This window comes from Bactrocera tryoni, chromosome 1 (genome assembly GCF_016617805.1).
Source record: "Bactrocera tryoni isolate S06 chromosome 1, CSIRO_BtryS06_freeze2, whole genome shotgun sequence".
In the NCBI taxonomy this organism is placed as follows: Eukaryota; Metazoa; Arthropoda; class Insecta; order Diptera; family Tephritidae; genus Bactrocera; species Bactrocera tryoni.
This window is the reverse complement of record NC_052499.1, coordinates 49,165,052-49,179,664: the sequence shown is the minus strand read 5'-3', so window position 1 is coordinate 49,179,664 and position 14,613 is coordinate 49,165,052. Positions and strand designations below refer to the sequence as shown.

At 31.3% G+C, this 14,613-nt stretch overlaps 1 protein-coding gene across 2 annotated transcripts in view; it reads left to right on the top strand.

Moving 5' to 3' along the window:
• The window catches only part of LOC120766975 (shootin-1), a 53,206-nt gene that overhangs the window by 15,013 nt on the left and 23,580 nt on the right, over nt 1–14,613 (top strand). The window contains exons 3-8 of one of the 2 annotated variants that reach the window (XM_040092766.1): nt 4,524–4,766; nt 5,608–5,794; nt 5,858–6,179; nt 6,261–6,373; nt 6,449–6,638; nt 12,366–12,777. In XM_040092766.1, the coding sequence (XP_039948700.1) occupies nt 4,580–4,766; nt 5,608–5,794; nt 5,858–6,179; nt 6,261–6,373; nt 6,449–6,638; nt 12,366–12,777 (1,411 nt within the window). In that variant the 5' untranslated portion in view covers nt 4,524–4,579. The remainder of the gene's footprint in view (nt 1–4,523; nt 4,767–5,607; nt 5,795–5,857; nt 6,180–6,260; nt 6,374–6,448; nt 6,639–12,365; nt 12,778–14,613) is intronic. The other variant, XM_040092767.1, reaches the window with a different exon arrangement.

Sequence of the window (14,613 nt, the reverse complement as noted above, 5' to 3'; positions counted from 1 at the left end):
GTCCCGGTTTGGGTCTATGTACAGGCTCAAAACACTCACATACATATTGAGCCATTCCATTGCCACACACTCTAACCGCAAGCATATGCAAACGAAGCTATTTGTGTACTTCCTTTTTAGTGCATTTTCGTATTTGTTTTGGTACTCGTTTTTTACCGTTAAGGTATACTAATGCTAAAAATTCTCTATATAACACACACACATATACAACCGTTTATTCCATATGTATGTATAAAATCGCATATTGCATTTGAGTGGTGCAACACAAATGCAGTTGTCATGCAGTAAATTTAAGTATTTTTTGTTTTTGTTTATATAATATTTTTTGTTTAAGAAAATTTTATGTTTTTAACTTACTCGTCGATGACGAGTAAGCACGTTGAAACTATTTGTCTGAATTCTGTGATCGGAATTATTATTTTAATTTTAAACAAAAACGAAATTAATCAAATCTCATACACACACACACACATACAAATATACATACATATATACTACTTATATAAATGTATTATATATAACCGTTATAATTCATAATACAAAATTGGCTATGTTTCGTGTAATTGTTGAATGAAGTACAGTAGCGTGAAATTGACGAAATTTATAAGAAGAAGTTTAGAACACATAACCCCCGCTCCCCCCACACACACGTGCACACTAACAATGAATGCACCGTATGAAAAACAATAACACTGCAAGTGAAAAATTTCGTAAATTACAAAAGCGCATACAGAAATTCCAAAGGATTGTTGTAACTTTTGTTTTCAAACTCAATGAAAAATACAAAATGTTGTAAAACGTTCGATGATAAAAATGTTTCAAATAAAAAAAAAACACAAAATAAACCAAAATTTACTAATTTCATATAACTACATATAGGAAATTTCGAGTGGCTGAGCATCGTGCTTTTAGAATGAACCGTATTAAATTAGAGCAGTATGAAAATATAATATGTACCCTGTGCGCTTCAAGCCGCCTTTATTTATTTTCTATGTAAAACATAAGCTACATACATACATACATTTATACATATATAAACAGAAATACATATGTATATTTCAATATTTTACGCTGTTATTTTATTATTTTTGTATAGAGATTTTTTATAGCTACTAACGGTATAGTCTACATATTCAAGTATAAAAATAAAAGCGTTATAAATACATAATAATTGTCTCTGAACGCGTTTCAGCAAGACAAGCATAAAATACGAACAACAAAAAAAATTTCGCAATTTTTTCATAAATATTTTTTAAGTAGCTCTCAATTTTAGGTATGATTTAATTACAAAGTGAATAACAAATACAAAACCTAAATGATATAACTAATTGCTGACAATTATATAGAAAACAACTAATGAATGTAAGAAATTTATGAATTTTTATGAATTAAAAACTAAAAATAATCAGCTGCATATTTGAGGTTAACAAAATTGTAAGGCTCCATATTTTTATATTTAAATTTTTTTATTGAAACTATATTAATTTTTTTTAACTATATTAATTTTCTTTTGGAAACTACATACATATATTATTTTTTTTAACTATATTAATTTTTTTTTGAATTATTATTATTTTTTGTTTAATTTTATTACTATTTTAGTTATATTAATTTTTTAATTTATTTTTATTTAATTTATTTTTTTTTTAATTTTTTTCATATTTTTTTTTTTTTTTTTATTTTTTTAAATTTTTTTTTTTTTTTAATTTTATTTTTATTTTTTTTTTTATTTTTTTAATTTTTTTAATTTTTTATTTTATTTCATATTCTCATTCCTTATTTCTAATATTATTTCTTATCATTTTATTAATTTCCTATTTTCTGTTTAATAGAAAAGTGTAGCAAATTCAACAACTTTATCTTAGCATAAAATTAAAAAAAGACAAAAAGGAAAAACTTCTAGTAATCCATGACTTACATATGTATATGTAGTTCTAAAAATTTCGAATAACTTCTAATTACTTTTACCATTTGTTTCCATTCACTTATTAATTTTTATAACTTTTTATTTTGTTTATTTTTTTTTAAATAATTTTTAAATTGTTAAAAAGTTTTTTTCTGATTTTTAATAATTTTTAAACTATTTTTATTTATTTATTCCTTAATTATTTTATTTTTAAATATTTTTATTCTCTTTTAATTATTTTTTATTTTCTTTATACATATGTATATACATACATACTTATTTATACTCTTTATTAACTTTTGTTTTAGTTGTTTTTTTATTTTATTATTTTTATTTAGATTTTATTTACATATATTATTATTAATTTTTGTATGATTAATTAATTAATAATTTTTTTTAAATATATTTTATTTTTAATTTATATTTTAAATATTTTTTTATATTTGATATTTGATCTAATATATTATATTTTTGTTTAGTACCTACTCATAATTGTTTGTTGTGTTTGCTAAACGTTTTGAATTTCAAGTTAAAAATAAAATAATAATTATAATTTTAAATCGTGAATAATAAAATTGATAATATTTCTATAAATATTTTTTTTATTATAATTTTTTACATAAATATTTTTAATTAAATACATACATATGTATTTTTTACGTTTTTTTGGTTTAATTTTAATATGGTTTAAATGAAATTATATAAGTGCTTTAAATTTTTTTTTAATAAACTATATGCAGTATTTTTGTTTTATAAATTATTATTAATTTTGTTATTAAAAATTATTTTTACATTATTTTTATTATTTTTTTATACATTATTAAATTTTTTTAAATATTTTTTTAGTAAATTAGTGTTATTAATTTTTTTATAAATTATTTTTATTACTTTTATTTTATAAATTGTTTACCATAATTATTTTTAATTGGTATTTTTTATTTTATTTTTTTTTTGTGAATTCTCATTCATTTATGTTTGTTTTTTATATTTTAATATTTTTTTTGTATACACATTAGTATACATACATATGTATGTATGTATGTATATTCTTTAAATTTCTCTTAATTTTGTTTTCTTCTGTTGTTTACACATATTTTTTTGTGTTCTTATAAAATGTTATATTTTTAATATTTGTTTGATTATCTTTTTCAATTTTTTTTTTAATTTATGCCTTAAATAATTTTCTCTACACCGATCAATTTTCGTTTGATCTTTTTCTAACCGAAATTTTTAAATTAAATTAAATTAATACTTTTAACGCAAAAATTTTCAAGTTTTCAAATGCTTTCTTCAATCGTTTTGATTTTTTTCATTTAAAGTAATTAACTTCATTATAATAAAAAAATTTAATTAATTCAAATCAAAGAATTAAGTTAGAAAAGTAATTTAATTATAAAAATTAATTATTTAAATTTAAAACATTTTAATTAATTTAACTTTTTTACTTTCATTTTCTGTTCAAAATTGTTTTTTTTTTTTTTGAATATCACAATCCTTAAATAAATTTTCCTCATTAAATATAATTTTTATTAATTCAAATGTAATTTCGTTAGCCTTAAAAATGCAGCATGAACTTCTTTTTTTTTACAAAAAAAAAAAAAATTAAGAAAAGTGTAAAACAAATTAAAAACAAAAAGCTAAGAATATAATATAGAATGAGAAAGAAAATCATAAACCTAGGCTTATGAAACATTTACATGTAAACGTATTCAAATATAAATGCCGATTATTCAATGGAATGTCAAGCGGAGAAGACGTTAGTAATCAGCAGCCAATATTATATAAAAAGGCTAAAAAATATAAAATATTAAAATCAAATGAAATAAAAAAGAGCTACCAAATAGCTATAGGTACTATGCGAATCCACAAAATAACAACAAACAAATAAACAAAACATTTACATACCTACTAAAAATAGTAATAATAAAAGAAATTAAAAAAGAATTAAAGCAAAAGAATTAAACGCGTCATACACACACACACATATAATCCAGTTCATCAAACCGATATCCTCGTAATAAAAATAACACCACACTGAAAAAGAAATAAAGATAAAAACCATAAAACTAAATAATTGAAGGCATAAAGAAAAGGCATAACAAGCAAATGCAAATAGCAAATAGCCGGAAAGCCCGAAAGCTTGACATGTTTCAATATACTAAGTAACGAAAATTTGTTAGAGACGGCATGTCGCAAGCGCAGAAGCATTATGACTTTAAATAAGACAATTAAAATTAAAATAAAAACAACATAAACAACAATGAAGCGTGCATACACTACGGCATATTTCCTCCACGAATATGTACGAGTACTTGTGCGCCCATAGTATAATGGATTAAACAAAACGAAAATACGCTGTGTTTTATTTTCAACTATATATCACACTATAGTGTACTTCAATAAATAGGTTGTTGGCATTGAGGAAATAAAAATGTGTCGAAATTGCGTGGAGGAATGACCGCATGAATGGCGCGCTAATCTGGCTGCTTTATGCTTAGGAATTAACACATATTTCTGTAGCATTTTTTGTCCACTTAAATTTGTTTGTGGTGTTGGGCGCGATAAGAAAAATTGCAGCTAAAAATACTAATTTTTCTATTTTCTTTTTACATAACAGTTAGCATACCGCCAGGCATAGCATCATAATTCACTCATTCGTCAATTGTTTCGAAGATGGAGCGACGTGGCCGCATACCGGTAGCGCGCTTTCGCACGCAGGAGGGCAAAACGCGCAGTCGTAGTCGTGTACGCGATCCCGATTACAATGAGCAAGATCCCGAGACTGATCTCTTCACCTTATTGGAAGACAATATTGCGCTGAAGGAGGAGAATAAAGCGCTGAAGATCGAAATTGAAGACGGTAAGTTTGAGTGGAGAATATATAATGTGCATATTAGGCTGAGCAAAAAAAAAAAATTATCGAATTTATGTTAAAACTATCCTACTTCCGTACCTATGCATAATTTAACTTTTTTTTAAACTTTTTTAGGTTTTTATATACGCGAGTTTTTGAATAGAAAAAAGTAGATGTTTGAGGAAGTTTTATGCCTTGCAAGAATCCGTAATGTAAAAATGTTATAAACGATTCAAAAGTTATGATATTTTTAATGAAAACATAATTTTTTACGTATTATTTGTAAGAAAAGTTTAATTTCTCACCGAAGAGTTAAATGAAGCTAAAAATCATGCCTTACAGAAATATTTTTTATGCCCTGAACGGGGTATATTTGTAACACCTAGAAGTAAACATCAGAAATATATACATATGTATGTACGTATATACGCGAACTAGTCCCTAAGTTTTTGAGGTGCACATTTTTCAGATCCGCCGCTATATGACCACTGTAGTATATAGCTGCCTTACAAATTGCATGAAAAAAGCTTTTTCATTAGGCGAGAGATCTCTGACAATTATTGTTTAAGGGAGCTTTTTCGCCTGAGGAGATATCTTCACAAAATTCGGCATATGTTATTGTCTAAGGCAGTGATGTAATCTTCGAAGAAATTGTTCGGGTCAGATCCCTATAGAATATAGCTGCTATACAAAATCAAGTTTTTGTGAGGAATCTTTTGCATTCCTAATGCATATATACATTTGTATACTCAGTTAATAAATAAAAAAATAAAGAATAAAATACAAATATGTAATTCCGAGCAATTTATTTTATCTAATTTCAAAATTTTCATAACTTTTTCTGCAGGCAAGAAGGCGCAAAATGAGCTGGAGTCGGAGAAGATCAAAATACTCGATGACTTATCCGCTTTGAAGAAACAACAACTCGACCATGAAACACAATTAAAAGAGTTGACCACCAAATTGAATAAAATGAGCACTGAACGCAACGCTTTGGATAAGTTGCATAAGATGAAAATCGAAAAGATCAGCGGGTAAGAAAACAATTGGATTACTTTTATAAAAATAAAATTTTAAAATCAAAAATATGCCACCAGCTTGGAGCAGGAGTTGCAAGCATTGCAGGAAAAGCAAAAACTGTTAGCTGCAGCACCCCCAACCACACCGCGAACGACGCTTTTGCAGGCCACACCCTTCGCTTCGGCCAGTTTGAGCAGCAAATTGCTGAAAATCATACCGACATTGGGCAACAATGAAATGGAGAGCATCGTAGATGTGGAACCCACGGCCGCCTTGCCCATTACAAGCGAACTAGTCGAGCGTTTGGTCGACGAATTTCAAACATTGAAGAACTCAATGAATGCGGTTGAGCTGCAGCTCTATGAAGCCAATGAGAAAATAGCCGAGTTGCTGGAAAATGTGAGTGCCAAGTAAAATTTAAGAAAAAAATAAAAATAAAAAATCAAATAATATTTATTATCAAAAAAATTTGCTTTGCAGCAACACCATTTGGAGGAAGAGAACGAAACCATGCGCACGGAGAACACGAATCTGACCAAAGTTGCCAAACTGTTGACGGACAACATGAAAGAGAGCGTTGAGACAAGCAAAAAGTATGAATAAACAATTTTAATCTAATGTTGCAGAATTATTAATTATATATGTACAAATATTTTTTTTTAAACCAGAATGGAAGCAGCGCTCATCAAATTGAAGCAGCGCAACGATGAACTAAATGCGCGCGCACGCGATCTAACCGATGGCCAGCCAGCGCCAAGTCCTTCACCGACAACGGAAAAGGTGAATGAGGAAATCGAACAAATCAAAGAGGAAGTCGAAAATCAAAATCGCGACCATAATGAACGCATTGTCGAAATGGTAAGTGGGGGCTGAAATAAATAAACAGACATGTTTTTTTGTACACAGACTAAAGGTTCTGAAAATATATATTTTTTATAGGAACATTTATAGCATAATGTGCTATAATATTTTGTGTATATATATAAACAAAAGTTTTTTTGTGTACCGACTTAAGATTCCAAAGTTAAAATTTTTTATAGGAACATTTATAGCATAATAAATGTGCTATAATTTTTTATAGCAAATTTCGAATTTGAAGTTATATGAAACAACTAAGATGTCACATATATTTACTTATTGGCATTTTTTTAAACATATATACATATGTATATTGTATATATACATTGTACATATATACATACATCTATCTATTAACTTTAGAATTAAGCAAAAAAATTATATATCAATAAACCAATAATTAATTAAATCCGCTATATTTAGGGCTTGAAAAGGGTCTCTGGCTTCTTTCATAATATATTCAAAAGCTCTTAAGCTTAAAAGCGTGCGGCACAAATATCGAAACTTTTTCAAATCAAAAACAGCACACATACAGAGAGCATACATATAGTACATAGGTGTAATGGCGTACGGAGCTTCCTTTGGTGGAGGTGAAAAGCGAATTCACATTATTGTTGAACAATAGCACTGCAACAAAAATACATATACCAAGAGTGTAAGACCAAAACGTTGACAGTGCGCTTTTGACAGTTGCTGCTATATTAATAGAGCCGCATTCTATTTCTTACTGCATGAACAGAAAATTGTTTGTTGTATGTGCATTTTGTGCTGTGCGCGGGGAATTTAACTATAGAAGCTCATCTATTTTAAGCTTTGCTTTCTAGGGAGATGTTGGTGCAGTTTTTGTTGTATTCTAAACTTAAACTTTAAGGTACAATTCGTCGGCTATCAAGCATATGCTCAAATAAAATTTTGCCAAAAGCGAGCGAATTTTATGTGTTAATAATGCTTGATTGGCATGCTGGCTGTATAAAATAAAGCTTTACTTGACTACTTTGTGTGAGAATCGTTGCATGCCCAGCTATCGCTATGGTCCGACACCGTCGAAACAACACGTTTACTGCGCCTACCGTTGGTTGACCTTGATGACAACTTATCTAAACCTTGCCACCCCAACGGGAACTAAATAACCCTTACAACAACAATTACCGTTAGTACATTTCGAACATATGTATTTGGCGACGAAAATTGATTTGACAGCATAATATGATCGATAACCGATAAATTAGGCTTCTAGAATAACAACCTCCTCAACGGGAAAACGTAACCCATGAAAAATCAGGCGATTTTCGTGAATTTTTTTTAAAAGAAAGAACTCAATCGAATGTTTCGAACTTCTTTGGACATAATAAGATTTTTTTTCTACAAAAATACTGAAAAATAACGGAGTTATGTGATGTCTTCGTAGGTGTCAAAAAAAAAAAAAGTTACCCAATTGCTGACATGTTTCCGGCAGAATGAGTAGCTGAAACAAATAAATTCAAAAAGGTTATTAAAGTTGAAGGTATATCCTATAGTTCTGAAAAAAGTGTCGTTTCTTAGGTACAAGAATTGTCGTGTTTTTAATGCCAAATTGAAAATTTTCAACCAGTCAAAAAGATCGTAGGTCATTGTATAGTAAATATATTCTAGAAATATATTCTAGAATACTCCGTTTCAATTTGAAGACGATCGATCAGTTTCTTTCTCGTTGAGTTCTGATGTCAGCAATTTTGAAAAATATCGTTTCGAGAAAAACTCGTTTAAAGTTTCAACTATCGAATTATATCGGCGAGCGGTCGCTCTTTAGAACGCTGCCACTCAAAAACTATTCAAGATACTGCCCTGCCTTTCATAGAATATTTCTGAAAATGTAAACTATTGAAAAAGCAAAAAATAAATAGATTTTTAGAGAGTGTCACACTGGTCTGGTATACCCCCTTAAAATACTCAAGCTAGAAAATATAATTAATAATCTTCGTATGGAAAGAAAGTAGAAGAAATTTAGTTTAGAAGCTGCTATTTAGACAATCAAAAATTGAGAAAGTTGCCTTAAGGTGTAGATTATGAATCTTTTAAAATATAAAGCTTCGCTGAGCAAGTTAATGTGATCCGGACAAACTGAAGAGGCCCATGAAAAGACGACGCTGCGATCGCGATACTTTTTGAACAAACCTCATAGACTTTTAGCGCTGCAACGACGATATAACGGTAATAATGACATACTAGAGGTGATAATTGAATAGAAGTTTTCTTAAAATTTACTTTTACAACAAAACATACTACTGTGGGCAAAAAATAGTAAGACTTTTTAATTTAATTTTCTCGTCGAAATATTTTTTTTCTAGGTTGGTATGACTGTCAGAGGCATCTGTGCCAAATGTCACATCAAAATAATCATTCGTGTTTAGTATACGCTTGTCTTTCTGAAGCACATAAAGTGCGTTCGGTGGGTGAATTCGATGAGTGAATTTATTCAACAAAAAAGTTCCATTAAATTTTGTGTGCGGAATCAAATTTCTCGACTCAAAAGTTCGGTGATAATTGCTTGTCGCGAGCAAGTATTTTTGATTTTTTACAAATTATTCAAAGTGGGTCGAGAACGTGTTGACGAATTACGTCCAGGACGGACATCAACATCAATAGATGATCAGCACTTCAATAAAATTGGTGCTTGATCTAACTGGAATATCGGAAAGATCAGTGAAAACCATTTTGAAGGATCATTTGGGCCTAAGAAAAGTGAAAGCACGATTGGTTCCAAAATCACTAAATTTTTTCGAAAAACAGCGTCGCGTTAACGTCTGTGAAATAGTGCTTTCCGACTACCAGGATTCCCTGAAACGTATTATTATGCTTACGAGCCGGAAACAGACGATCATTCGGACGTTTATCGTAGCAAAGCTGAGCCGACTGAAAAAACCAAGCAAATCAGGTCAAAAATCAAGATATTGTTGACAGTTTTCTTTGATTATCGAGGTGGCGTGCGCTCCGAATTCTTTCCGACCGGCCAAACTGTCAACCAGGAATACTATTTGATTTGATGAGGACGGAATTATGGACCGACAACTCTTGGTTTTTGCACCACGATAATGCATCGTCACGTACTGCTTTGATTCTTCAGGTGTCTTTCGTCAAATCTTGAACCAATTTTGTGATTTAGCTCCGTGTGACTTAATGCTATTGTAGCAAAACTCAAACGCCCGCTCCGAGGAAACCTTTTTAAAACATTAAACGTGAATCGCTAACCGCATTGAAGGTTTTTCTGGAAACTTTGTTTAACAACTGTTTCGAGAATTGGAAAGAATATTGGCACAAATGTATTGAGGTCAAGGAGGATTACTTTGAGGGAAACCAAATAGATTGTGAAGAATAAATGAAGAATTTTAATATTATAAGCAAAGTATTACTATATTTTGCTCATAGTAGTATATGTAGGTAATTAAATTACTAGGGAAATTACGAAATGTTCCAATGTTATACGGACCATAATAAGCAAGTGCTTTCTGAAAGCATAAGCTGTCAATATTTGTGCTTGGCGAAAATTACAATTTTGCGCTTTTAACTTATGTTATTTTAAGTGGCTCACATAGTGTGATATAGGCTGTTAACCCATTTAACAAAGACGATATCTAAACGAGATCAAAAATACAAAGATCATCCAGTGATCTGCAACAGTTATTCCCGGTCTTCTACGTAGAGGATGTCTAAAAAAATCTCTTTTAAAAGATATTGTCCGTACAATGACTTACGGTCGAAAGAAAACAAAAATTCACAAAATTGCGGCGTTTAAAATAGGCGAATTCGGTTTTTGATAAGATGAAATAACTTTTTTTTATAATGAACAAGACGCAGAAAATATTTAATAGTCATGGTATAATTTGCTTCCAAGTAATCACTCATGTAAATTTTAAAAATGTAGTTTTAAGAAAAAAAAAAACGCTTTTAAAAATAAACTGAAAGAGCTGATTGAACAGGACTACACCACAGAAGGCTGTAACTCAAAATCGGTTTGTGATATGGATATACATACATATGTTCACTGTTTTTTTTTTTTTTTTTTTGCTATTTTTGAAGATAACTGGTCTTTCAATAGGGACCGCTATAAAAGTAGACCAATCGAGACAGTCAACGACATCATATTTTTTTCCTCTCTCTCGACATTTCTCTTCAGTAAGATTTGGCATTCCATCATGGAAAGATAAACGATCCAACAACGAGTTGAAATTGTTAAAATTTGCTAACGAACGCTTTACTAACGAATTTCGGAGAGTGGCCTCAACTTTAAGAGCGTTACTCCTAATTTATGGTCGCCATAGTCGTAATGTCAGATGAACAATTGAGCGTCTAGTGGAAAAATTTGAATCCGCAGGCACAGTACAAAATATGCCAGTGAGACAAAGAAGCGCACGTAGTGTAGTGAATATTACTGCCGATAGCGCATCAATTGAGGAAGACCCAAATCACTCTTTCATACGTCGTTCTCAAGCATTTGGCAACTCTGTGACGTCGTTGTGGCGAAAAAATGTTGGCTAACAATTTTACAAACAAACAAATTGACCCAAGAACTGAAGCCGCTTGACCGCCAGAATCGTCGTATGTTTGTGAATTGGGCTGAGCAACAACTTGAAAATGGTCCGGATTTTCATTGAAAAATTATCATGAAGCCCGAATTCGATGATATGGACTTAGACAATATGTGGTTTCAACAGTACGGTGCCACAAGTCGCATAGTGAATGTCACAATCGATTTATTGAAAACCATGTTTGGTGAACGTGTTATCTCACGAAGTTAATTGGCCGCCTCGGCCGTGCGATTAGACGCCGTATGACTATATTCTGTGAGACTACGTCAAGTATATGGTCTATGTCAGCGATGATTGATGATCTTCGTATGAATACCGAACGTGAAATTGCAACAGTTTCGGCCGATTTATGCTTGAAAACAGTCGAAAATTGGGTTCAGCGTCTGGTTTTCTGCAAACGTGCTCGTGGTGGCCATGCAAAAGAAATCGAGTTCCATACATAAATGGCATCGCATGTACTTTAACAGGAATAAAGAATGTCATCGCTATCCCCAACCGTTTTTATTTCATTTAAACTTAACTTTTAACGCTTGTAGCGCTCTTATTGAAAACTCCGTTATAACCTCAAATTTTTGAAAACAAAATATGTGACCTGGTCTTCGAAAAGGGAGCTAACGTGCGAAAACTAGTTTTCTGGGAAAAGCTGTTAAAAATAATCGTCAGTTTCTCGTTATCTCATTGATTGTTCTCCTTTTTTTGACACCTAAGACCCCTTTCCGTAGACCAGGTCACATATATTTTTTTGTAAATTTACATTAACTGTGCCCGTTAAACCAAAAATTATTTATATGACATGTTTCTATTGTTTTTTTTTATAAACATAACAAATCCGCTATTTATTTAACATATAAATTAAAATATGGCGCATGCGCTTTACTCACTCACAACCAACTTTTCCATAGTTTTTTTTACCGCTTTCATCTATTATGTTTATTTTACTTATTTTCTCTTTCAATGCATTTTTGTATTGATTAGTTGTATATGTTTGCTGCTTTTCTACTACTCATTACAGTGCTTTAGAGTTATTTTGATTTGTTCGAAACTCGTATTTTATGTTGACTTGCGTTTGTTTGCTCCAATGTCGCTCATAACTCATCTTTTAACTTTATTTTTATGTTATAATTTTTTTCTACTAATTTTCCAACCCCCCCTCACTTTGTAGAAATCTCTTATGGAAGCGGCTATACAAAAAAATACTAACGATGAACTAAACACTTTCAAAGTAAGAGTGGAAATTCTGGAAGAGGAATTGCGCAAGGCGATTGCACGTGCCGAGCATGCCGAGATTGAATTACAGAAATACAAAAATAACTCTAACACATCGACAAACTGCTTAACAACATCCGCACAGACTGAACCATTAACAATAACAACAACGACAGCGGCACCACCACCGCCACCGCCGCCACTACCGCCACCACTACCAACTAAACTAATTTATAAGCAAGCGGACGTTGGTCCCAGCGGCGGGGCAGCGGGAGCAGCGACATTCAGCGATAGCATCGTCGCGCACAATTTGCAAAAGGAGAAAATTATCGGTACGGTTAAACAACATGTGCAAGGCGCAGCAACAGGTAGGTCACACACGCATCCACATACATGCATACCGTTACGTTTGTACATACTTATGTGTTTGTGCATGTACTATGTATGTATGCGCCACCATGACCAGCAACAATGCGCCACTAGCAACTCCAAAGAGCACGCAAGTGTGCGTGTGTGTGTGTGTGTAATATGCATGAAAGCATTCATATGCATGTGTATGTGTTTGACACCCACACGACTACGTTTGCTGCATATCGTATATATATAGTAGTAAATGCAAATCGTATTATTGTATGTCACATTGCTCACACTCATCAGCATTCGCGCACGTTCTCTCTGTGCTCCCTTATCCGCGCACTCAGCCACACAAGCATACGCCCTTATCATTCAACGCGCTGGCCCACATTTAAGTTCAAATGGCTGTGTGTGTGGGTTTCTGTGTGCAATTCGTTTTCCATTGTCATGGCTACATATTTACATAAATTTTACTTTGTTTTTGCGACCGCAAAGTTTTCATGATTAAATTAATGTGCACTTTATCACCTGCAAAATGCCGAAATATAATTTCGCGTTGTTGTATTTGCTTTCGATATTATAATTTTTGTAAATTACTATCGTTGAGAAGAGCATAGCGGGACATTATTTTACTGAAGGGGATTTCTTACAATATTTATTTAATTATAAAATAATATATATCCATATAGTGTATATACTATCCGTTATTACCCAAGTTCGTTTTTTATAGACGTTTCTGCCTTAAAAAACATTATTCAACGTAAAGAAGCTCAATTTAAACCGTGCTTTAATCATAGTATCTCTCTCCCATGTATTTAATATGGGATTTGTTGATATTTTGCTTTAAACAGCAAACTTATATGTTTGAAATTAGCAAATAACTCCATTTGCCATTCCAATTGGGAGAAGAGACCCTCATATGGGCGTTGAATGGTTTTGTGGATTTTTTCTTAAAAAATTCCTTCAAAAGTTGTATGTAAAATATAGCGCACATTCATACAAGTGTCTAATAAATTATAGGTTGCTCATACGACATGGTGCACTGTCCTATACATTCTATGTTGCTCATACGACATGGTGCACTGTCCTATACATTCTATGTTGCTCATACGACATGGTGTACTTTATGACCACAGTACATTTTTTGCATTACTTTAACTTTTTAAGGAATGATTTTATGGAAAACTCAATCAGAGCTTTTTTGTCGAGCGCTGAGTTTTGTATTGTAATATTTTTTTTAATGTAGATGTATTCGCTTTACAGATAAGAATTTAATACAAAAAATAAAAACATCGCATGCTAAACACATGGGGGAAGGAAAATGATTTAGCTACAATCCAAACTAAAAATAAAAATCAAATCAAATTAGAAGAAAATATATTTTCTACGTTTAATATTTCATTTTAGACAGATATTGAAATTTTATGGAACGTCTGTAAAAAAAGTATCAACAACTTTAATATAAATATTCTAATATCTGTTGTTGGATCAGCATATAAACTTACTTGGAATTTGTTAGGCGTGTTTCGAATGCTTTTTTTTACCACTTTGTGTCCGCTCTAACAGCCTAATCAATGTAATAACTTGAAAAGTGAACGCCGCCAGTTTCCTGCTCAAGCAAATGTTCCCCAATACGAAATATTAAATCCACCTGAAGTACCAATGAAGGATAGAAAGTCGTTCTCTTCTAAAATTTCAATTAGTTTGTCTCGTCTTACCCTGGTAAGTGTAAGCGTCTTGGTTCAAATAGCCTTACGAGCAGATAGCCAGATTCTTTGATTCGCTTCTTCGTCGCTAAATTTTTTAGCAGCGAACGCCTTCTTAAGATCTCCGCACAGAAAAATATCACT